Genomic DNA, 25,381 nt, shown 5'->3' with positions numbered 1-25,381 from the left:
GTGTAACTGTACCCCTCTTACCCTATGGTCTTGTCTGTGTTTCCATTTTATAAATAAAAACTTTTTTAAAATGGTGATAATAATGCCTACCTAGCTTGCAGGAATTATAAGGTCTAGTATGCAGAGGGTAGCCAGCACAGTTAACCACCCATTCATGCTCAGTACATAGGGCTGTTATCTCAGAAATGTGCTTGGGCAACATGCGCCAGTGTTTAGAAGACTTACAGAAGCATCCGAATGGAAAGGTAAAGTGTTGGTATGCATGAGACCCCTTCTGTTTCATTTGGTTTAAATCCCCCCTGCTTAACACTATTCTATTTACATAACCACTTCATTCTATTTATATAACCGCTGTTAACAAGCACCTCCCTCCAGGGCATTGGTTCAATCCCCACTGTTTCATGATATGTTTTTGCTCCACCCCCCCTCCTTGTCACACCCTGATCCTCTCCTTGTCACACTATGATTGTCACCAGTCACTTTTCTCTCCACCCTCTCTATGTCACACCCTGTTTCCACCCTACTTGGCAAGTATATATAAAGACAGCATTGTGAGTTTTAGAGTACTTTACCTTGAGTTTAGCTTAGCTCGGCTTAGATTGTGCTGCGTCCTGCATGAATAAAGAGATACTGCCTACAGCTCAACTATGAGTCCCTGGTCGTCTGTTACCCGCCCGTGAAGCCAGCCCGGCGAAAACAACCTAACCCATTGAAAACAACAGTAAAGCAAAGAGCTCAGGTCCACTCATTTTCCTTGCGGTTATGGAAATGAGAGGACAGGCTAAGCAATGCTTTAGGAAACAACCTACCTTCCTCTCTTTCATCATTTTCGCTGGGAGGCAATAACCTAGTATAAGGGAAGAGGAAAGGGGTGGGGATGTGACTGGACTTAGCTAGGGGTTGGCTTCAGAGAAGGAGACTGAGCAAATAAGTACACATATTGAACATGATAGGAAGTTTCTAATGTTGGCGAAGGAATGTATAAATAAGAAATATAAGAAGCGGGAGTCGGGCTGTAGCGCAGCGGGTTAAGCGCAGGTGGCGCAAAGCACAAGGACCGGCATAAGGATCCCGGTTCGAACCCCGGCTCCCCACCTGCAGGGGAGTCGCTTCACAAGCGGTGAAGCAGGTCTGCAGGTGTCTATCTTTCTCTCCTCCTCTCTGTCTTCCCTTCCTCTCTCCATTTCTCTCTGTCCTATCCAACAATGACAACAACAATAATAACTATAACAATAAAAAACAACAACAAGGGCAACAAAAGGGAATAAATAAATAAAATAAATATTTTAAAAAAAGAAATATAAGAAGCCTTGTGGATATGTAGGAATTGAAGGCAATGGCGTGACTGAATATTTTTCAGCAAATATTCATAAAAAATTGTGTGTATAAGTAAGTCTGTCTATTCTATCTACCCACCTACCTATCATATATCCTGCTCTTGTCCACTGAGAGGATCTGAGCTTCTGACAACATGATTGTTTCTAATTGCTGCTCTCCACTAAAAATGGAACAGGATTTATTGGAGAAATGGTTGATTCTGGTTTTGGAACAGGGACAGAAAATGAAGCTGAGTTTCCTATGTCAGAAAATAAGGAAAAGCTTACACAACAATGGGAGGGAAATGCTTACATGGTCTAGCATAGGGGCTGGGTGGTGGCACACCTGGTTGAGCACACATGTTAAAGGTGTGCAAGGACTGGGGTTCAAGCCCCCATCCCCACCTGCAGGGGGGAAAGCTTTGCAAGTGGTGAAGCAGGGCTGCAGGTGTCTCTCTGTCTCTCTATCTCCCCCTACTCTTAATTTCTTGTTGTCTCTATCCAATAAATAAAGATAATAAAAAGTCTAACGAGGGATACTTTGAATTATAAAATAAAGACAAGTTATAGTCCATCAAATAAAATAGCAATTCTTGGGTACAGACTAAGATAAATAAAAGAATGCTTTGCTTTATAATAGAGTGTCCCTCATTAAATGTAGGAAGAGTAGCGAAGTTATAAAAATCACCATTTGCCTAGGGGTATGGTTATGAAACAAAATAAGCATTAAATCTCTCCCCAAAACTGTTCTCAAAATTTGTATGTCTCTCCATTATTTTTTCAATTGTACTAAGTTCTATAAGAAAAATGTAGTCAAGAATCCAAGTAGAAAATCTGGTCAAGAAATGGAGAAGCATGTCACATTTGAAAACAGAACAATTTTATAAGAATGAATAAAGATAATATAAATGTGATCTAAATAGTGAATCAAATGAATAAAAACTGTGATAGTAATGAACTCTATTTTCTCAGTTAAGATTATTCTAGGATTAGTAATAATTAAGACTTTTCTTTTGCTTAAAAAATTCATCACTTGGCAACTGTCATTGTAAAATTAATTCAAGAATAGCAACAGATGCCAAAACTAGTGGGTGAAAGGAGGACGAGTGAACTTTACAGTCTCAGATATCACCTCATTAAATATTAGTCACAAAGGAGAAGCAAAGGAAGTTTACTGTGGAGACACCTGGCAAAAAATATCTCAGTTAAAAGATCAAAAGTCAACACTAGCGGTACAGGCTATCCTCAATTACTGATTGGGTTCTGGTCCTGAAACTGGTTGATAGATAAATTTATTAGCCCCATCTGCAAGGGGAAAGCTTCACAAGCCATGAAGCAGTGCTACAGACATTTCTCTCTCTCTCCCTCAATTTCTATGTCTGCCAAATAAAACAAAAATTAATAAGCCTGATAATAAATGAGGACCTGCCCCTTACCAGTATTTTGGGCAATAATGTACTGTACTAGTCGTGGATTTGTCAGCCATTTTTCTGATAGTTTAATGTCACTTTTGCATTATTTATGACATCTTTAACATATTTTTACATGTCTACTCAGAAGTGTACTGTAATAAAAACAGTAAATAAACTGTGATATGGGATACACAATAAAGTACAAGTATACAGACAAAAATGGCTAGAATGCTGTACCCTGACTGACTGTGGGAATGAGACTGAAACAGAGAGGTGATGGGAGAGGAGATGCTTGGAGCTGAATGGCTGCTGTTTTCCATGAGCAGAGAGAGTTCTGTCCATTGCCACAATACTGACTACTCAGAGAGCTGGTCAAGACTCTGAGCAGTCACCAAAGAAGTCTTTAACTGAGGACTAGCTACTCTGGGGCAAATTGCTGGGGCACAATGAGAGACCACAGTAGCATTTCTATGACATGGTAGTATAAACTAGGTCTAATTGTGAAGAAGTATAGGACCCAAATGGAGGGGCTTAGAGAGAGGCTTATTTAAAATTACGAAGGTCAGGAAAGTCAAGAAAAGACCAACAGGAGACATGAGATCAGGTGAGTCCTTCAAAAAGCCACTGCTAGGATGACTGGTGAAATAAGAAAGTGGTCTCTGGAGGAAGGCCAGCAGCTCCTTGTACTGTTCTGAAATATTTCTGTTTTATTTTTTTTCAAAGTTTGAAGTTGCTTGAACATAATTATTTTTTTTTTCCATTTTACTAGCATGGGAAAAGGGGAAAAGGCAAATGAGAACTGCAGAGAACTTTTGAAAGACAGTCTCTCATTACAGATGGAATTAAGATGAGGTTTGCCAGAGAATTAGGTTTGTTACTGGATGTGGGCAACCATTTAGCTGAAGTCCCAGCTGCAGACTGAGACTCCCTAGGAGGCCGTGAAGCCACTTAGTGGTTCATCACCAGATCCATAAGAAGGGAAAGAGAATAGCGGGCGTTTGTGAGCACTCCACACAGTCAAAGAAAGGGCATGCTTTCATGGAGCTGTTGCTTTCATTATAAACAAAATTGTACCGCACTGTGGGGAATGGTGAAAAAAGTTGAAAGCCAATTACCAAGAATTATACAAGTTCTTTGTTGGTGAGAAGAGTGAGAGCAGATTCTGCACTGGCACAACAGATAACAGTCATCCCACCCCTGGGCTATCAAACTGGAAAAGTCGAGGTGCTCTGAGTTAAATTGGACTCAGTATCACACTGCTGGGTCAATAAAATCTGAAAACACAGCTAGTCATTACTTACACACAATTTGGAATTTGATGAGCAAAAACAAGTCAAGTGAGAGTGATTATTTCTTACTATGGTTGATATAATCCCCAGAAGAATTTCTAGGATCAGACTGTCAGAGTTTCACTCTATAAACACTCAGACTACCCCCAAAATATCCTGTGGTCTGTGGCAGAAATGGGGATTCCTCAAATGTCACTGAGGGCTTCCAATACAGCCATTACTACCAATTGAAAGAGAAATGTTCGGAATTCTAATTCACTGTTTCCCAAACACAAAACAAGTCCCCCACCCTCAACTGCCATCCCCACAGAAATTCAAGATTAATAATGTTCATGACCATCTGAAGAAGGAGACTAATTGCCTCATTTTTCAGGATTTGTAAGGTACCACATTAGAGGCATCAAACATGACATAGTTAAGTTCATAGAAAAGTATTTTAGTGGGAGTCGGGCACAAGGACTGGCATAAGGATCCTGGTTCGAACCCCGGCTCCCCACCTGCTGGGAAGTCGCTTCACAGGTGGTGAAGCAGGTCTGCAGGTGTCTATCTTTCTCTCCTCCTCTCTGTCTTCCCCTCCTCTCTCCATTTCTTTCTGTCCTATCCAACAATGACAACAACAATAATAACTACAACAATAAAACAACAAGGGCAACAAAAGGGAATAAATAAATAAAATTAATATTTTTTTAAAAAAGAATAATTTAAAAAAAAAGAAAAAGAAAAGTATTTTAGTTGCCTTGCTTGTTGTATTTGCCATTCAACAGAGATTACTAACCTGTAGAAAGGGTTCTAATATTTACCTGAGATAGGTCAAAGTGATTAAAAACACTTAAAATTTTCATCTACTGCAGATTCTGAACAGAGCAAGAATTGAAAAGGATTTAAGCAAAGAGAGAATGTGAAGGAACAAATGAAGCAACCCATAGGAGAGAAAGAATATCATTTACTTGTTGGTTCAGAGCCAATTCTTTTTTTTTTCCCTCTTTTATTTCTAAGAGTAGAGGGTCAAAACAAAAACATATGTGTGTGGTGGGTAGATATACCTGCAGAAATATATATATATCAGTGATGAAAAAAATCCCAAATAATAATCCTCATAGATTGCCAAATCTAGAGAATTTCTTTTATCATAAATCAGGCACAATTTAATCTCTTGGAAAGATTACTTTAAAAATTAAATTTACGGTGGAAAGGTGGTGGTACATCCAATTGAGTGCACACAATATGGGGAAAGCTTCATGAGCAGTGAAGCAGTGCTGCAGGTCTCTCTTCCTCTCTCTTTCTCTCTCCACACCTCCTCTACCTTCTATTCTCCTCTCAGTTTCTCTTTTTTCTGTCAGAATAAGATATATATATAATAAAAGGAATAAATGGTTGCCAGGAATGGTGGATTTGTAGTGCTGCCACTAAGCCCCTGGTGGCAATAAAGTAACTAATAAATAATTAGTTTTATGTAAGAGTAGCTTCACAATTTCACATAGAGCATTCCAGCTAATGGGATCAGCAACAAACCTCTTTTTAAATTTTAATCTAATTTAATTAATTTTTTTTGCCTCCAGGGTTATTGTTGGGGCTTGGTGCCTGCAGTATGAACCCACTGCTCCTGTGGCCATTTTTTCCCCTTGGATAGGCCAGAGAGAAATTGAGAGGTGAGGGAAGATAGAAAAGGAGAGAGATAGACATCTGCAGACCTGTTTCACAGGAGGCTCGAACTGGGATTCTTGCACATGCCCTTGAGCTTCATACTATGTGCTATTAACCTGCATACCACCGCCAGCCCCCCTTTTTAATTTTTTTATTATCTTTATTTATTGGATAGAGATAGGTAGAAATTGAGAGGAAGGGGGAGATAGAGAGGGAGAGAAAAAAGAGAGATACCCTCAGCCCTGCTTCACCACTAGGGTAGCTTTCCTCCTGCAGATGGGGACCAGGGGCTTAAACCAGGGTCCTTGTGCACTGTCATGTGTGCTCAACCAGTTGTACCACCACCTAGTCCCAGCAATGACCCTCTTCAGAGAGACTTGAGCAGAATTGTAGAAGCATATGAAATGTTTAAGTCAGAACATATTGTGAGACTTTAGCTTGAAACTTAGGCCTAGACTGTTTCTGAAGGGGTCCACGTGGGAAACCCAGTCATCTAGAGATATACCCTCTACAGTTCTATTTTTGATAGTGTCCAAAGACATGTTTTACTGTTGTTAATCTTATCAGTTACAGCAAGTGTAGTAAAGTCGCTTTTGGAAGGTGAGCATGAATTGGTCCAACCTCTGTGGAGAACAGTCTGGAGAACTCTCAGAAGGTTAGAAGGTCCTACCCTTGGACCCTGCAATTCCTCTCCTGGGGATATATCCTAAGGAACCCAACATATCCATCCAAAAAGATCTGTGTACACATATGTTCTTGGCAGCACAATTTGTAATAGCCAAAACCTGGAAGCAACCCAGGTGTCCAACAACAGATGAGTGGCTGAGCAAGTTGTGGTATATATACACAATGGAATATTACTCAGCTGTAAAAAATGGTGACTTCACCGTTTTCAGCCGATCTTGGATGGACCTTGAAAAATTCATGTTAAGTGAAGTAAGTCAGAAACAGAAGGATAAATATGGGATGATCTCACTCTCAGGCAGAAGTTGAAAAACAAGATCAGAAAAGAAAACACAAGTAGAACCTGAAATGGAATTGGCATATTGCACCAAAGTAAAAGACTCTGGGGTGGGTGGGGTAGAGAATACAGGTCCAAAAAGATGACAGAGGACCTAGTGGGGGTTGTACTGTTATATGGGAATCTGGGGAATGTTATGCATGTACAAACTATTGTATTTACTGTTGAATGTAAAACATTAATTCCCCAATAAAGAAAAAAAAAAGGACATGGTTCCAGTTTTAAAAGATTACAGGAAATCTCAAGATTTCTGTAACTACAAAATGAGGGCTCTATACTGCTAGGACTACTAAGTCTTACTCTCTCTCTCTCTCTCTCACACACACACACTGGGTACAGGAGCCCACACGTGCAATTTAACTATATCCAGACAGACTTTCTCATTTAGATATACATATATATCAAAAGAGAGACAGAGGGGGCCGGGCAATAGCTCAGCGGGTTAAGCACACATGGCACAAAGTGCAAGGACCGGTGTTAGGATCCCAGTTCGAGCCCCCAAATCCCCACCTGCAGGGGGGCCGCTTCACAAGTGGTGAAGCAAGTCTGCAGGTGTCTATCTTTCTCTTCCCCTCTTTGTCTTCTCCTCTTCTCTCGATTTCTCTCTGTCCTATCCAACAACAATGACAGCAATAACAACAACAATAACAACAACAATGATAAACAACAAGGGCAACAAAATGGGAAAAAATGGTGCAGGCACCGAGCCCCAGCAATAACCCTGGAGGAAAAAGAGAGAGAAAGAGAGAGACACAGAGAGAGATACCATAGAACAGGGTTTGCCCAGGTCACGACATTCCTCTGTGGTACTGGAGTTCAAACCTACCTCAGCAAAGCACGAGCGCTACTCAGTGAGCTACCTTCCCTACCCTAGGCTTTTTTATATATGTGATTTCTAATCTCATATCAGACAAATAAGCTGTTTTTAAAAAAGACCCTCAGGGCTGGGGAGGTGGCACATAACTTGCATGTGTAAGGTCCCAAGTGTGATCCCCAATATCATATACGCCAGAATGATGGTCTGGTTCTTTCTCTCTGCACCTCTCACTCTTTGACTAAATAAAGACACACACACACACACACACACACACACACACACACACACACGTCAGAAGAACAGAGTCCCATCTCTTGATTGTGTTGTTTTACTACTGAGCTCACAGAGGGCCACAGAATCATTGGGAGACTGTGGGGGTGGGGCATGAGAAATTCTGAAATAAACAGGAAGCTTCCTGTCACTTATGTCTCTTCTCTTTCCATCTTCCCACCTTAATCCTGCCTTAATTTACACCTTATAAAAAGCCTCCCTCGAGTCACTTCACAAGCAGTGAAGCAGGTCTGCAGGTGTCTATCTTTCTCTCCCCCTGTCTTCCTCTCCTCTCTCCATTTCTTTCTGTTCTAACAACAACAGCAACAATGGCAATTAATAACAGTAAGGACAACACAACAAGGGCAACAACAAGGACAACAAAATGAGAAGAAAAAAAAAAAGGCCTGCAGGAGCAGTGGATTCGTAGTGCAGGCATCAAACCCCAGCAATAACCCTGGAGGGGAAAAAAAAAGCCTCCCTCTTCTGTGAAGATGGGGATGATCAATGGTGACAACTCACATTTAAGGGTGATGCCTGCACAGATTCTACTCCTGGCAAGGGAGACATGTTAGGGGCTTTGCCACAAAATGAATCTCTTCTCAACTTCCTCTTTGAAAAGATTCATTCCTGAGTGACGAGTCAGCCTTTTTTCCATATGTACAGAAATGCAGAACAGACAGAAGCCATGCAATTCTTTCCATTTAATGCGAGGGAACTTTTGACATGTGTTCTTTATAAAAAAGCAATAGAAGCTAGAAATCAGACCAATAAAACATCCCACTAAAAGGTATGTGTCCACTCTGGTGGGTTGCAGGGTATGATGGGAAGAGATAGTGTCATTTTGAGGTACGAGGCAACAACAGAAAAGCAAACTAGCAGAGGATTTACAGATACCTTGCGTCAATCTTGCTAACTTTTCATAGTATATAAAAGGCCTCTGGGAGCCAGAAGGTGGCTCACCCAGTAGAGCGCACACCTTACCATGTGTAAGGACCTGGATTAGAGTCCCAGGCCACCATATGAGAGCACCTGCTGGGTGAAAGCTTCATGAGCAGTGGAGGAATGCTGTGGTGTTTCTCCTTCTTTCCATCTCTCCCTCTCTATATCTCTCTACCTCTCACCTTCTACCAGAAAGGGGAAAAAAATGAAGAAAAAGGTGGGGGAAAAAAACCAAACTGGTCACTAGGAACAGGCACTGAGCCCCAGCAATAACCCTGGTGGTAAAAAGAGAAGGCAATCATCCTGCAAACCTGATTTGGGATTGGTTTGTGGGTTTAGTGTTTGCAATTAAATGTAAATTTAGCAACCACACACATGCACACACACAAAGCAAATGAAAATGGAAGGCTACCTTCTTTTTTTATGTGAATAATTTCTGCAGCTTTTCCCCACTCATATCCCCCCCTTTTTTTAAATTGCCTGTACAACGAATCCACCACTCTGAATAGCCATTTTCTCCTTCCTTCCTTCCTTTAAAAAATGTTTTCAGTAATTTTTTATTAGTTATTCCATACTGATTTATAAAATTACAAGGTAACAACTCAGCACCAATTCCCACTATCAGAATTCTGGATTCCCAGTCCCTCCACTATATGCTACTACTGTTCTCTCAAGGTTGCAGATATGGATTAACTATGATTTCTACAATTGTCTATATTTGTGTATACTTGGCCTTTTTTTGTTACAGGTCCCATCTTCTCTCCCTTTCCAAGTCATACATACACCTATCATTACATCCAGATGTCCCTCCCTCTTTCCTCCTGTCTCTCTGGTTCCTGATAAAGTTGGATTTCAGAGTCTCCCCTAGGTATAGTTTCTAACCCTCTCACTGCCCTTATGCTCACATCATTTTCTTCTGTATCAATCAAACCCTCCAAATACTCATTTCCCCCCTTTCCTGCCTATCTCATTTCAGCATCACTAGAGTTCTCCTGGGCAAGCTTTAAATTTTAGTTTTGGCTTTTTAAACACAGCTGTAACTCTGAAGGCAACACACAAGCTTCTCTCTGTGCCTAACACAGAAGAGACAAGGGGGAAAGCCAATCATTAGAAAGAAATGCAGGAAGAGAAAAGATTCATAGGGAGAGTACAGTTGTTTATCCAGATCATTTTTGTCCATGGCAAAAACATGTAAGAGAAACACCTTTCAACTCCCATATCACCCTCCAATTCTGAAAATAAAGCATCTTCAGTCAACCTCAGGTGGGAAGGGGGCAAGGGTAGCAATTCCCAGGGGACACAAGGTAGTGGTCCTGCCAACGCTGCCATCCCCATATTGCAGTGCCCTTGTAATGCCACATAGAGACAACTATGCTGAGGCAAGCACAGCTGCACAGGACAAGTTACATATGCATTTCTCTAGGAACACAGCTTGCGGGGTTCATGAGGCATGGCAATGTTTGTGGGGAACAATGTGGGGGTCAAACTAATTAGACTCCTGGAGTCAGCTGCTTGGTACACAACACAGAGAACTAAGCTCTGGGATGACAGGCTCACATACATAAAACCACATCCTGTTTTCTGTGAGCACAAAAGGTCTATTAGAACTGCTATGTGACTGTCGCAGGCACTATTTTAAGTTGTTTGCGGGGTACTGCAGTGTTACCTCCTGGGCTACTCAATTCAGGTGGTGACAACAATGTGTTTAGAGAGTTAAGATCAGAGGCAATTTCTGCATGTTTTGTTAGCAGATACTTAAATGTAAAAGCTAAATATCTTTTCCATGTCACAGACTAGTAGTAACCTAATTATCTTATAAATACATATTATTGATCTAATACAGACTAAGTCATAGTATTCTCTAACCTCCATCATTAAACTGGAATTAAGGCTCTAAGAACAGAGCTCTTGGAGACAGCCCAGAGAAAGAACCTAGGGCTTGCATGCCTGAGGCCCCAGGTTCAGTCCCTGGTGCTACCTATGCCGGAGCTGAGCAGTGCTCTGGTCCTGTTCTCTCTGCTTCTATCACTGTATCTCATAAGAAATCTTCAAGACTCAAAGAGCAAACAGGCAGAGGGCGATAACACAGGCTGACAGGCTAAGCTGTGAAACTTACACCACCTCAGTTTAATCTGCCCGATGTTTCTTCACTGTTCTAATGCTATGTGAGGGGATTATGTTTGCTTTTCCTGACCCTGGTTTCCAGTTCCCTTCTTCTATTGTTTCTAAACAAATTGGAAGCAAGATAATTAAATGTGGGTTCTGACTTGCTCATTATTTTCTGAAATAGCCTGTGAAAGGCAAGTTTTTGGTATTTGTTCCTTGAAAAGTTCATAAAATTTCTCCCCAAACTGGTCTAGTGTCTTGCTCAGAAGCTGCCATGGTGGTAGTTAAATTATTAAATTTTCTTTAGGAGTTTTTTTTTTTAAGCTTTTATGTTTTCCTTGTTCTTCTTGAGTGAGTTTGGTATTTTAAAACTTCCCAGAAGATCATCTGCCTAAAATAAGTTTTCATGTTTACTGACTTAATGTTCTTCCACATGATATTTTTAATCAGTCTTAATATTCACACAGACCATTTTTACCTTCTTTCCCTCTGTTTACCATTTACTTGAGAAACCATCACCATGTAGCACATTAATTTCAGGTCTTAAATATCTGTGTATACTGCAAATAATTCGTTTTTACCACCATATGTGTGTGTGTGTATTTTTTTTCCCTCCAAGGTTATCTCTGGGGCTCAGTACCTGCACTGAGATCCTGGTGGCCATTTTTTCCCATTGTTGTTGTTATTGTTGTTATCGCTGTTGTTGCTGGACAGAGAGAAATTGAGAGAGGAGGGGGAGATGGGGGAGGATGAACACCTGCAGACTTGCTTCACTTGTTTGTGAAGCGACCCCCTGGGGTGGGGAGCCTGGAGCTCTAACTGGAATCCTTGAGTGAGCGGATCCTTGTGATTCCTAACTATGTGCGCTTAATCCGGTGTGCTACCCCTCAGCCCCCTTATCACCATATTTTAACATGTTCTTTCTTGTAGCTCACTTCTTTCTGTATTTCTTTTTTCTTTTTTTCTTTTTTTGCTGAAGAACATCCTTTAGTTCTTCAAGCATTTGTGAGATGAGCAGCCAGTCTTTGCAGTAATTGCAACACCTTTATTCTGTTCTCATTGTGTATATAAATCACTAAGACTATAGGTTCATAGTTATCTTTCCACAGCTCTTTGAAGATACTATTCTACCTCCTGGTATCTTCCACTGCCAGAGTCCACTGATAATTTGACTGTCATTCCTTTGTCTAGTATCTATATATTTTCTCGACATTTAAACTTATCTCTATATAATTCATGTCCTAAAATTTCACCATGGAGATTACTAGTAATTATGGGATTATTTATCCTGCTATACATATTTTCTATTCTGAGGACTCATACCTGCATTCCTGGAAAAATTTTCGACATCAGTTATCTTCCTTCCTTCCTTCCTTTGCAAACATACTAGGTTAGAGGGCCCCAGGTTACCGTCACTTCTTTTATTAGTTGTAGCACTATTCCTAAATTGCATTCTGAACAATTTCTTCCATTTTAATGTCCAATTCACTGATTTTCTCTTAAGCTATATATTAAAAAAAGGCTGCACAGTCTCTTATTTGAATATTGCAGTCTTTTTTTCCATTTCAGTATTTATTTACTTTTATAAGCAAGCAGGAGAGTTTGAGAGGTCAAATAGCTCAGCTCAGCTCTGGCACACGGCAGTGTCAGGAACTGAACCTAGGACTCTGGGGTCTCAAGAATGCCAAGTTTTGTGCTCTTAACATAGAAGTGAGTATCTCTCCATTCCTATTTCCCATTTCAGCATTGTATTTTTCACTTCCAAACTTTTCTAAGTGTTATTCATATTTATTTTTTAATCTAACTTCTTTCTTTCTTTCTTTCTTTCTTTCTTTCTTTCTTTCTTTCTTTCTTTCTTTCTTTCTTTCTTTCTTTCTTTCTTTCTTTCTTTTCGCCTCCAGAGTTATCGCTGGGGCTCGGTGCCTACACTATGAATACACTACTCCTGGAGGCCATTTTCCCCATTTTTGTTGCCCTCGTTGTTATTGTTGCCACTGTTGTTGTTTGACAGGACAGAGAAATTGAGAGAGGAGAAGACAGAGAGGGGGAAAGAAAGACAGACACTTGCAGACTTGCTTTACTGCCCATGAAGCAACCCCCCTGCACGCCTCAAACCGGGATCCTTAACGCTGGTCCTTGCACTTTGTGCCATGTGCACTTAACCCGCTGTGCCCCCTAATTTAACTTCTTTTATAAGGTGAGGACTTATTTTTGAACTTATTTTTGAACTCTCTTTGTTCTTCTATCTTTTGTCTTAGGTATAAATTTTCTCATTGGCTGGGTCTCCCAGCTGCTTTCCAAGGTCTTAAATTTTATGGATTTCTTAGTAATGTTTTACAGACTCAAGTTCCATGACAGTTTTAAAGTGTGAGTACTTAACTCTCCATAGAGCAGTTTTAAGTTGTCTCAGCTTAGACCTGCTAAGATACTGTTGAGAGCTCGGGATCTCTTCGCATCCAAGTAGGCCAGTTCTGGATAGTTAGCCCTGATGTGGTTTAGAGCTGAGTCCTAGCTTGTGTGGGTTTCTGTGCTTGCTTCTGCCTACCCTCCCCTATTTCTGGGCAGAAACAAGCTGCTTGTCTCTGTGAGGCTAGTGGGGTGAGCTGAACTCACCCAGTCCACATCCTCAGACAGAAAAGTGTTGTTAGATTCATTTGAGCAGACAAAATCTCTGTGACAAAACCTGATCCCAATTGCCTATATCCATTTACAGTTCTCTTATCATAGTGGCTTTTCTCTTCACTACTGGCTCAAACAGACTCTCTTACAAGCATGATTAGGCACTTAATTTTTTAATCATCTGTCATTTTTAAAAATTAATTATTTTCTTTTTTCCTCCTTTTATTTTTTGTTGTTGCGAGAGAGAAATTGAGAAGGAAAGGGGAGAGAGAGGGAGGCCATGTGTATAGCTTTCTCTCCTCCAGGTGAGGAGTAGGGGGCTTGAACCCAGGTTCTTGCACACAGTAACCTGCACACTTTACCAGGCATGCCACCGCCTGGCCCCACCCATCTTTTCTTATGTTTAGGATGGAATGGAAGGATTCAGTGTCCACATTTTGTCACCCAGATCTGGAGGTCTTAGTCTGGCTTTTCCTTTTGAAATAACAACTACCCTAGTCTCATCAGACAAAATTCAAACTAAAAATCAAGTGTGGAGGGGAAGTACTCCCCTTATTTGAAGGTTCAACTGAGAGAAAATACATACACTAGGGAATCAGGAATGGAGGAAAAGGCTAAAAATAAATAAGCAAGGTGGCGTAGCAGCTGAGTTTATTATAAACCTGTGTACAAACAGTGGCAGCATGGTTTCCCATAAATGGAATCAGACTGAGTGAAAGAAAAGGGTGCTTTCCACAGCAGTGGAAAGAGCCACTGCGACCAGCAGAGTGCTGTAATAGGTACCAACCTGCACTCTTGTGGCTGGAAGACAGCCATCAACGGAGTGGAAAGAATGCTAGGCTGGAAATCCAGCACTGTTCTAGTCCTTCTCTGCCACCAAGTCATTGTATAGCTTAGGTGAAGCCGCCCTTTCCCTCTATTTTTTAGGCCCCAAGTTTTTCATCTGTAAACGAAGGGAGCTGGACTAGAATTCTCTTCTCAAGTCAATTCCAGAAATGACTGCCTGTGACCTCAACAGTCTGCTACTTAGAAGTAGGCCAAGCACTCTGTTATTCCGTTTGCTAAGGAAATGTCATGCCAAGTATAGGGAGAAAACCCTGCATTCCTGAAATCAGTCTTCAAAGCAACTGGAAGTCATAAACACCAAATTCATGGCTTTGTTTGATCACCACTCTGCAAAAGACAGTCTGCTGGTGCCTGGTATCTCCATGGGAGGAGACATGATCTAAGCTTTAAATGGAGAAAAGCAAACCAGTTCAGACCAAAAACAAATCCCCCCCCACGAGTCCCCGATATAACAAAAGGAAAGATATCTTTTCTTACAAACATGCCTGTCACTAATAGTTCAGAAGACGATGACAACAACAACCAAAAGCAGGATTCCAACTGAGCAGAGCAGAGGGCAGGTAGGAATAAAGTTAAGCAGCTGGCACCAAAGTCACGAGCTGTGAGGAGGCCGACACGCTGTAAGGTCAGTACAATTAGAAACTTCAAATGGGTGGAACTGCAGAAAGGAGAATGAGGAAGGAAAAACTGGGTTACGGTGGCAAGAACAAGCCTCACAGCTTCTCAGAGCACTGTCCATGGTTTGCAATGTAAATTTATGCAAACGGTTTAATTTTGTCACCTTACAGTCAAAAAAGAAAAGGAAAAACCCAGGCTGATTGTGACTTTCTAGGTGTGAGGGATAGAGAAGTAACATATAGCCAGCCTCAACTCCAGCTGTCAGATAATATTCTACAGATGTTTTCTGAGTTACAATGAGCTGGAAATATTGCATTTACATGGCTGTATGTATGATACCAATTAGATCAGTGGTGGGTGTACAGCGGATTTCTGTATAGAGTTTGACCTTGAGAATCTCTTTAGATGTTCCAGCAGATGAGCGAAGCTGCGCCTATACCCTTGTCCTGCCCTCTTTGAGAGCACAGTTTTGAGGGAGACACACAGGGAGCTGAAGGGGGAGGGGGACACCCATCTCGTCAGCCAGATCAGCTGACTCAACCCTGGCAACCAATGGGGAGACAGATGTCATAGGCAAATCACACCCTTCTTACACTATTTGAGACTTAACCATAGCAGAAATAGGCATCCCACTAAGAGAAAGGGATGATATTCTCTGAAAAAAATTCCCAGCTGGCTCATGTCAAGGCTACTCTAGTTTTTGCTTTTATACAAGCCAAAACAAGTTTGTGCTGCCAAAGCTTTTAAGGGAAAAAAAAATCAGTAGCTGGGGAGGTGGTTCAGTGAGTGGGTAGAGCACTTGCCTTGGAAACTGGAGGCCCTGGGCATGTCATCTGGCACAGAGCTATCCTCATCTCTCACCAAATTAGCTCATAAATCATTAAATAAAATAGGGAAAACAGTCATATAAGTAGTAGGTTCACTAGGGAAAATTCAGAAATGAAAGTAGACAAAAAAAAAAAAAAAAAGCTACTCACAAGAGAAATAACCACGTGGGTGCCTTTTCTCCTAGTCTTTTTCCTTACCTGGGCCTGGTGTTCTTTCATAAGTATAGCTGTAATCATATGCCTATAAAATTAATGACTTGGGCATTCAACAATATTTAGGCCATAAGCATTTATCCAGGTTCCACTATCTAGTGTTTAAATGGCTACCTCATGGAGCCAAAACAGTCCACTTTCATAGTGCACCTGCTTTGCGTGTGGTGACCCGGCTCGGGTGTGGTCCCCACTGCACTGGAGGGAATTTTGGTGCTTTGGTTCTTTGCCTCTATGCCTCTCTCCTATCTGAAAGCCAGCCGAAAATGGTGAAGCCCCAGAGGCAACCAAACCAGAACAAACAAACAAACGAAAACGATAACTGCTTCACACTCCAATCTATTCCCAAACAACCCCAGATAGCTAGTAGCCGGAGAATGGTAAAGCAAACCATGATTCACAGTATTCCACTGTATGCATGAGTCATAGTTTACTTAACTACTGCCAGAATACTGGACATTTAGGTTGTTTGCAATTTTCCCACTATTATATAATAGCTAAATGGACCCCATCTGTTTTGTTCAACAGTAACCTAACAAACAGCCTTCAACCCAAGAGGTACTCAAGTACTTCTAGAATGAGCAAATGTTTATAACGCTACATATAACATATGCTGCAATAAAAATCTCTGTATATAAAGTGGGGTTTCTTTCTCTTTTTTTCATACTTAGGACTGTTTCCTGGAGACAGATTTCTGTAAGTGGAAATTGTGGGTCAACTGGGACATAGAGTAGTTTGGCAATTTACTTTCCAAAAAGGAAGTATTGATTTGCATTCCCAACAGTAAAATATGAGCAGGTGTGTTCCACTGTAATTTCGTATCAACTATTTATTATCTGCTCAAAGCCCTGCCTGAGCTAGTGAAAAAAATCCTTTTCATTGTAACCTGAATTTATAGTTCTGAATACTAGTGAGGTTACAGACATCCCCTTAGCTTTGATAATTACTTGTATTTTCCCAACAAATCATTTTCTAATAGGCATTACTATCTAAATGAATTTATTTCTGCAATCTCAGTTGTTTAAATTGCAGGAAGTAAATTTTGGAAGAATGTCTTTAATGTAGAAAAAAGTAGGAAGAATTTAATCACTAGCACAGTGTGCCACATGGCTATGTGCTTGTATTAATGGTAAAGATGAACGCTTCAACTTTCAGTTCTTGGCTTCTTCATGATGCTTATCTGTTATCCAGCTTTGTCTCACAAGTGATACTTTCTGAGTGATGATATAAATAAAGAGGGGAGAGAGAGGAGGTGAAGTTTTCCATATTATTCTCATAGTTTTTGTTTTTATTTGTTCCTCTAGATAGTTGATCCAGACTAACCCAGACCTTTCCCACAAGTGCACACTCTATAAAAAGTTCTTTAGTTAAGAATAATCTTGCAGTGGCTTAGCAGGACTTCCTCAATTAGCTTTTCTCTCAGAAAGTGTTCTGTAAACAAGTAAATTACACACAAAATGGGTGGAAACACGGTCAGAGAAAAACAAGGGAGGTCTGAATAACACTTGGTAACAAAAGCCTGATAATTGACAGTCAATCTCACATTTCATAATTGTTGGCATAACACGGGAAAATAGTCATCTGAAGTAGAGGATATATATATCCTCTACTTCAGATATATATGTATAAATATATACATACATATATATATATGTATAAATATATATATGTATGTATATATTTCCTTTAAAATATCTTCGCAGGAACAGGTACGAATCTGATCTACCATTTGTTCTAGACAAGGAGAGAAAGCTGAAATGTTGAGTAAGGATTGCAGGGGAGGTGGATGAGAGGTCACAACAGTTATGCAAAAAGGCTTTAATGCCTTAGACTTGAAAGCCCTAGGTTCAATCCCTTGCACCATCATATGCCACTGCTTAGCAGTGGTCTGTTAAAAATACAATACCAGATCAAATTGATGGGGTTTACAGTCAACAATATTTATACACTTTTTCCATATTTGGGAGCTATTCTCTTCCCTGATTCAGCTTTCTAGTCCTTTTTTCCAACTATGATACCACCTCTCCAGACAGTACCTCTCCAGTCCACCTGCATGTTAGCTGTCAGACCTAAGCAATAATTAGTAAAGTCATGGGCCCCTTGGAATATACCTAAAATTAACACCTACTAGCTTTTTCCAAAAATAGAGTCTTCCAACACTTTATCTGCAATATTCTTGCCTTTAGGTTCATGATTAGTCAATAATTTGTTCTGTATCATATATTAACTCTTTTTCTGCCACCAGGTTCCAGATGCTGCCAACCTGACTTCCCTGAGCAGACAGCCCCACCAATGATTCCTGGAACCCTGCTCCCCGCCCCCAGCCCTGTCCCACTGGGGATAAAGAGAAATAGCTGGGAGTATGGCTCGACCTGCCAACGCCCATGTTCAGTGTGCAAGCAATTCCAGAAGCCAGACCTTCCACCTTCTGCACCCCACAATGATCCTGGGTCCATACTCCCAGAGGGAGAAAGAATAGGAAAGCTATCAGGGGAGAGGATGGGATACGGAGATCTGGTGGTGGGAACTGTGTGGAACTGTACCCTTCTTACTATGGTCTTGTCAATATTTCCATTGTTATAAATAAATAAAAGACCCCTTGGTGGGCCCCCATAGGACCTTGCCCTCAACTTGGATCAACAATGGTAGAGAATATTCCAGCCTCCGTGGGAGGATGGACAACATACTCCATGTTACACCTGAGGAAGATGGGTCAATATTGGGGCAGCTTGGAATATTCCTACTCATGACCACAGAATGTGAGCTCAGATCTACAGGGATGCAGAGGTCACATAGGCTCCTAAGCTGAATATGGGCCCCAGATCACATCAAATCAATGGGGTTTACAGTCAACAATATTTATACCCCTTTCCCTTATTAGGGAGCTACTCTCTCCCCTGATCTAGCTTTCTGGTCCTTTTTCCAGCCATGACATCATCTCCCCAGACAATAACTTGGATCTACCTGCATATCAGATTTCAGGCTCAGGGGAAAAAAGAAAAAAAAAAAAACTAGTATAGCAACAGGCCCTTTGGAATATAACTAAATATGCCTACTAGCTATCTACAAAATGGAGGACCCCCTAACTCTTTATCTGTATGATTCCAGCCTTTAGGTCCATGATTGGTCAACAATTTGTTTGGCTTTGTATGTTAACTCTCTTTTCAACCACCAGGTTCCAGATGCTAGCATCATGCCGACCAGACTTCTCCAGACAAACAACCCCACCAATGTGTCCTGGAGCTCCAATTCTCCAGAGCCCTTCCCCACTAGGGAAAGAGAGAGACAGGCTGGGAGTATGGATCGACCTGTCAATGCCCATATTCAGTGGGGAAGCAATTACAGAAGCCAGACCTTCCACCTTCTGCATCCCACAATGACCTTGAGTCCATACTCCCAGAAGGCTAAAGAATAAGAAAGCTATCAGGGGAGAGGATGGGATACAGAGTTCTGGTGGTGGGAATTGTGTGGAGTTGTACCCCTCTTATCCTATGTTTCCTTTTTATAAATAAAAAATAAAAAAATACAATACAATGGGGGTGGTGGTGGGAGGTGGTGTACTCAGTTAAGTGCATATGTCACCATGAACAAAGATCTGGGTTCAAGCCCCTGCTCCCCACTTGCAGGCTGTCTATTTTTCTATCTCCTCCTTTCTCTCAATTTCTCTGTGTCCTGTCAAAAAGCAAAATAAAATAGAAAGAAAGAAAAAAAAGGGGGGAATGGCCACTAGGAGCCATGGATATAATCCCAGTTATAACCCTGGTGGCAATAATAAATAAATAAATTAATTAATTAAATAAATAAATAAATAAATAAAAGTATAGGACTGCTAGGAGAAATCAGTTCAGAGTAAAACATGGAATCCTTCATTCTTCCTAGTCTGCCAATCATGGTCGTTAGATCTGTTTAAACTCTTCAAGATTTTAATAAAAAATAAATAAAGGAAGGAAGGAAGGAAGGAAGGGAAGAAGGAAGGAAGGAAGGAAAACAAAAAGATCTTTATCAGCAAACTGTATTGGATCTTTGCCCACAAAGCAAATAGTTATTAACTAGGTGCTATCAACCCCTAGACAACTCATCAGAACCATCACACAGACAATCACAAAGATAACACTGCTTCCCTGACAACCCCCCAACCCCCAACTGCTCTTACAAGTCAGCAGCACATCTGAATGCCAAACCCACTGGATAGTTCAAGGCCCTATTATTTATTTTTACACTGTGTGTGTGAGAGAGAGAGAGGCGGGGGTGAAGGGAGAGAAGCAGAGCATCACTCTGGCATAGGTGTTGACAAGGATGGAATGCAGGACTGATGCTTCAGGGTCCAACACTTACCCCACTATGCCACCTCTTAGGCTACTATTTCAAGATTCTTTAACTTAATGTGGATTACACATGCAAAAATAGATGTGACTACAAAGAACTATGATAGTCTGCCTTCCTAGCACATTTGACAACAAAACCTCTACTGCCAGTGTGTGTGTGTGTGTGTGTGTGTAGGGGGGCTATACTATGCAGACACCCTCTGACCCTACCGCTAAAACAAGTGTTCACTGCCGCTTTGCCATTACCATGGCAACTAGCATTTACTGAACATTTATTTACTTCATGCCAGGTACTGTTCTGTTGTATCTCATTTAAAGCAATGACCTATGTCATAGGTACTACTGTTTCTCCCATGCTAGAGCTAAAGAAACTGAGGCACAGCAGCATATGTAAGCAGAGCAGGAAACTGAAGTCAAATAACTCGGCTCCAGAGTTCAGGCTCTTAATCAACATGTTTCACTGCCCTCTCACTCTGTCTCATCTACTTTCTGGCTGTCGAGTTTACCTGCCATAAGCAAGATTAATGGTAAATATGGACAAGGGGATAGAGAGGGCATTTCTTTTGTGGTCTGTGCAAAGAAGGTAGAGAGGTCTGATGACAAAAAACTTCAGCCTCCTAGATTTACACGCCTGACACCAGGCCAGGATCAAGGCAGTTTTTCCAGTCACATAAACCTTCTTGTCTGAGCTCTATTAAGGTCAGAGTCCTTGAAACTGTTGATGCCTTTCTTTGTTGGAACATTGTGCTGTCCTGGTTCTAGTTCCTTACAAATCCTTTCATGGGAATTTCTCCTCCCTCAGCCTGTCCCTTCAACATTGGTGCACCAAGCCTCTGTTCTGAACTGTCTTAAAGAACAAAAATCAGGGATAGGCTGGTGGGCAGCACACTCAGTTGAGTGCATGTGGTCCCATGCACAAGGATCCAGGTTTAAGCCCCTGGTCCCTACCTACAGGTATAAAGCTTTACAGGTGGTGAGCCACTGCTGCAGGTGTCTCTCTTTGTCTCTCCCTCTCCATTTTTCTTCTGAATTTCTCTCTGTCCAATCAAACATTAACATATACATATGTTTAAAAAAAGACAAACAAACAGCAGTAGTTTTCCTTAATGCCCCACAAGCCCTGTGATAGGTCCAGTGTGGGGAATGGGCTCCTTTGCCTGCCCAGCTTCAGAATCATTGTGAAACCAACCCACAGTCGCTCAGAAGAGGGCACCAATGCCTGCCTTATAGCACTGGGGGCTTGAGAACCAACTTTATCCTTAGAAAACAGCTTTCATGGGGTGGGGATATAGCATAATGGTTATGCAAAGAGACTTTCATGCCTGAGGCTCTCAAGTCCTGGGTTCAATCCTCCACACCACCATAAGCCAGAGCTGAGCAGTGCTCTGGTAAAAAAAGAAAAAATGAAAAGAAACAGCCCCTTTACAGATAAAATTACTGTACTGTGGAACTGGAGCCATACATATATATATATGATTTTACCATTCTGGGTCAGTCTCTCTCTCTCTCTCTCCCTCTCCCTCTCTCTCTTTAATCCAGATAGACAAAATGTCAAGAGAGAGAGGGACAGACCCACAGCACCGGAGAAGCCTCTGGTGCCATAGTACCACCCATGTGGTGTCCGGGTTTGAGCCTGGGCCTACCTGGTGAGCTATTTCTCTGGTCCTGCCTAGCTTCAAATTATCAGCCGGCTGATGATACCTTCCAAATTTTCACCTCCAGAGCTTCTCCAGTATTTGCTCTAGGTACATCATTAACGCCTGCATGGAAGCAGATTTCTATCATCAGCTGCTTCCTTGACAGCTCCACTGGTTTGTCTAGGGAAAACAGCTCCTGATCCATCAAAACGTGAGTACCGTGAGAGACAGGAATCATATCCGGAAATATCATATTGATATTTCTGTGTTCCTAATGCATAATGCTGAACCTAAAATGAGTGATCAAGAGCTATATGCTGACTGAGCACATGTGTGCTGCCAGACAAGCCAAAGACTTCCTGAAAGGTATTAGGCTGTCCTGCAGAACCTTCGAGACTAGTACTCTGTGGGTCAAGTGTCCATTTCTGGGGAAGCAGAAAGAGAAGAGGTGACTCCAAGGTCCCTTCGTGTGCCACCGGTAACCCCACTCTCCAACAGTGTCCTACATGGAAGCAGGTAAGACAGCTCACTTGGAGAGTGAGCCTGCTTCATCACGCGCACAACCCAGGTTCCAGTCTGGACCCCCTTCACTGGAGGAAGCTTCAGTGCTGTGGTTACCTTTTCCCTTCTCCCTCTGTCTGTTTTTTCTGTTTGTAGAAAATCAGTTCAAAATGATGAAGCCCCAGCTATGACTAAAACAAAAAGCAAACACCTGCTCATTATATATATCCACAGCGCTAACAACTCCCATGAATGTGAGATTCTTGTGTCCAACTGCCTACTTGGATCACTCCACTGCAAGTCTAGGAATACTTCCTGATCTATTAAAATGTGAGTCTGATGAGAAACAGGATATTAGTAAACATATGCTGAGCTGGGGAAGATAGCACAGTCATTATGCAAAAAGACTTTTATGCCTGAGGCTACAAATGCCCCAGATCCAATCCCCAGTACCACCAGTGCTCTGGCAACACAAACAAACAAATTCTGATTGCCAATGTCCTACCTGGGGTTCTCCCAGTCCCCAAACACATCCTCAGGAATAATGATTGTTAACTTGCCTGTTTAAACTACCAAGAAGATTTCCACAATAGATTCCCAGGCTTTCCACCCCCTGCCACATCCCATAGTTCGAATCTTTAGGGGAGTTGCTTAAATAAAATCTGTATCAGAAACAAATGACCCTCATTGTACATACTGACAATACAAGAAAGATATCTACAGAAGCCTTTCCTATTTGGAAATTATCACTGAGAATGTTCAACTTACTGGCTGTCAGTATCTAGATGAGACCTGAGTTTCAAGTGAGGCATTCCAGAAATGATTTATAAGTTTCCCAAACAATATTTCATTAGTTTTATTCCAGCGCAGTGGAAGTCACCAGTGACCTAAGGGACTTCTCATACAACCAGACATACATTATGTAGACATTTATTCTTGAGAAAAGATCTGGTTTTGCTTACTTGGCACAAAATTAATTATGCCAAACCATCATCAATTTCCACACCTGATATGAGACATTACTGTGATATATTACTGTCAGCTTTCATCACTGCTTTTTTCCTTAACACTGTTGAAAGATCAGAATTTTAGTCTCTCTTTCCAAAAGTGCCACTCCTCCTAGCTATCATTTCAAGTCATTCCAGGATCAGTGCTTTGAAGATTTTTGTCACCCCCTCCACAAGTCCCCCTCCTCACAAAATGTCCCTGCATATATTCTATAGACTGAAAGTTAACAAGTCCAAAAGACTAATAAATTCCACAATATACTCCTACTGAGGAATTCAAATGACAACCTATAATTAACATGAATGACAGCAATTTACAATCTTCTGACAGGCATCTTTCCAAAAATCTGTTGAGGCTTAAAGGCAAACTTACTTGTAGCCATAGCCTATAAAGAAGAGGAATTCCTCACATGTCAAGTGGTTATATATCCCCGAACTGTAATTTTAGCTATCCTCAAAGACAGGTCTTTTAGGAGGGAGGAAGGGACAAGATGAGAAAAGCAGACAGAGACATACTGGGAAAACCTGCAACTGTACAATTCTCCTCAAGTGGTGATGAACTGAAACAGAGAAGCAGTATTTAGAAATGTCACGGGAGAAGATCTCCCTCTTTCATTCCTTCATTCAAGACATTTCAGAGCTTGTTTCCTGCAGCATGACCAAAACTCAACAGTGCATTTCTATGTGATGGCAGATAAAGTATCTCCCTCAACAGATGGCTTTTCTTGCCTCACAGAGTGCAGATGCTAGTCAACACTGAGAGGAACTGGAGAAATGCCCAACTGTCAGAGGAGTTCCTAGGTGAGAGAAAACCAACAGCTGGAATCATATAGCTATGAGCAAACACTTCTTGAACCACTGACAGAGCAAAGGTTTACAGACTGTGGTCCTGCCTCTCAGTCAGGTCAGCCCACCACCATCTTGCTTTGTAAACAGAGTTTCAATGGAACAAAGTTACTTCTAGTTACTCCTATAGTGTCTGTGACTGTGTTCCCACTATGACAGCAAGGCTGAGTAGCTGCAAAGGATCACACAGCACTCAAAGTAGTAAGTACTTACACAGAGAAAGTCTGCTCACCTAGAGCCTCACATGCCAAAGGTGAAGACAAAGCTGGCTTGCTACCACTGTGCTTTCCTCGATATTCACTGTTGGAAAGTGAGCATAAACACCCGCCCTCCCCATGGGCCTCAGAAGGGCAGAGCTGGCTGACTACAAGTCAGCAAGTAGTCATACTAGATGCTTGGAGAAATGGGGAGCTTAGCATGAAGTCACCATGAACATTCTCTTCACTACCCAGTGTACACATCACTCTCAACATACCACGTTCCTCAATGCTCAAGTAAAACACATCTTAAAAATCAAATGTTTTGGGAGTCGGGCGATAGCGCAGCGGGTTAAGCGCAGGTGGCGCTAAGTGCAAGGACCGGCTCAAGGATCCCGGTTCAAGCCCCCGGCTCCCCACCTGCAGGGGCGTAGCTTCACAGATGGTGAAGCAGGTCTGCAAGTGTCTATCTTTCTCGCCCCCTCTCTGTCTTCCCCTCCTCTCTCCATTTCTCTCTGTCCTATCTAACAATGACATAAACATCAACAACAATAACTACAACAATAAAAAACAACAAGGGCAACAAAAGGGAAAATAAATTTAAAAAATCAAATGTTTTATTCAGTTACATAATTATCTAAACATGATATTTTCTTCTTAAAATGTCTCTATCATCTGAAAAAAAAATTCGGAAAGATAACCAGAGTTCTAAGATCCAAGAATACTGTTTTTGTTTAAGTTGTTCATTTTCCAATAGAGTTTTTTTTTTTTTAATGTCTTCTTTTCTTTTCAGTAGTTAGTGACGTTGACATAGCCTACGCCTGTAACAGTAGAGGCTGCAAGGAAACAAAATACATCTTTTTAAGTCTTTTTTACATTTTTTTGTATTATTTTTAGCTTATTTATTGGATAGAGACAGAGAAATTGAGTG

The 25,381-nt window shown here is 41.3% G+C and overlaps 1 protein-coding gene across 14 annotated transcripts in view; it reads right to left on the bottom strand.

The window, feature by feature from the left end:
* The window catches only part of PPP1R12B (protein phosphatase 1 regulatory subunit 12B), a 235,403-nt gene that overhangs the window by 51,641 nt on the left and 158,381 nt on the right, over positions 1–25,381 (bottom strand). The window contains exon 20 of one of the 14 annotated variants that reach the window (XM_060178577.1): positions 25,021–25,286. The exons of the other annotated variants lie outside the window; for them this stretch is intronic. Within the exon in view, the coding sequence (XP_060034560.1) occupies positions 25,266–25,286 (21 nt within the window). The 3' untranslated portion in view covers positions 25,021–25,265. Of the gene's footprint in view, positions 1–25,020; positions 25,287–25,381 lie in introns of those variants that run through there. 14 annotated transcript variants of the gene reach the window in all.

The sequence above is a fragment of the Erinaceus europaeus genome, chromosome 19 (assembly GCF_950295315.1).
Source record: "Erinaceus europaeus chromosome 19, mEriEur2.1, whole genome shotgun sequence".
NCBI classification, from domain to species: Eukaryota; Metazoa; Chordata; class Mammalia; order Eulipotyphla; family Erinaceidae; genus Erinaceus; species Erinaceus europaeus.
The sequence above is the reverse complement of the archived record's forward strand: the minus strand, read 5'-3'. Positions and strand labels throughout refer to the sequence as shown.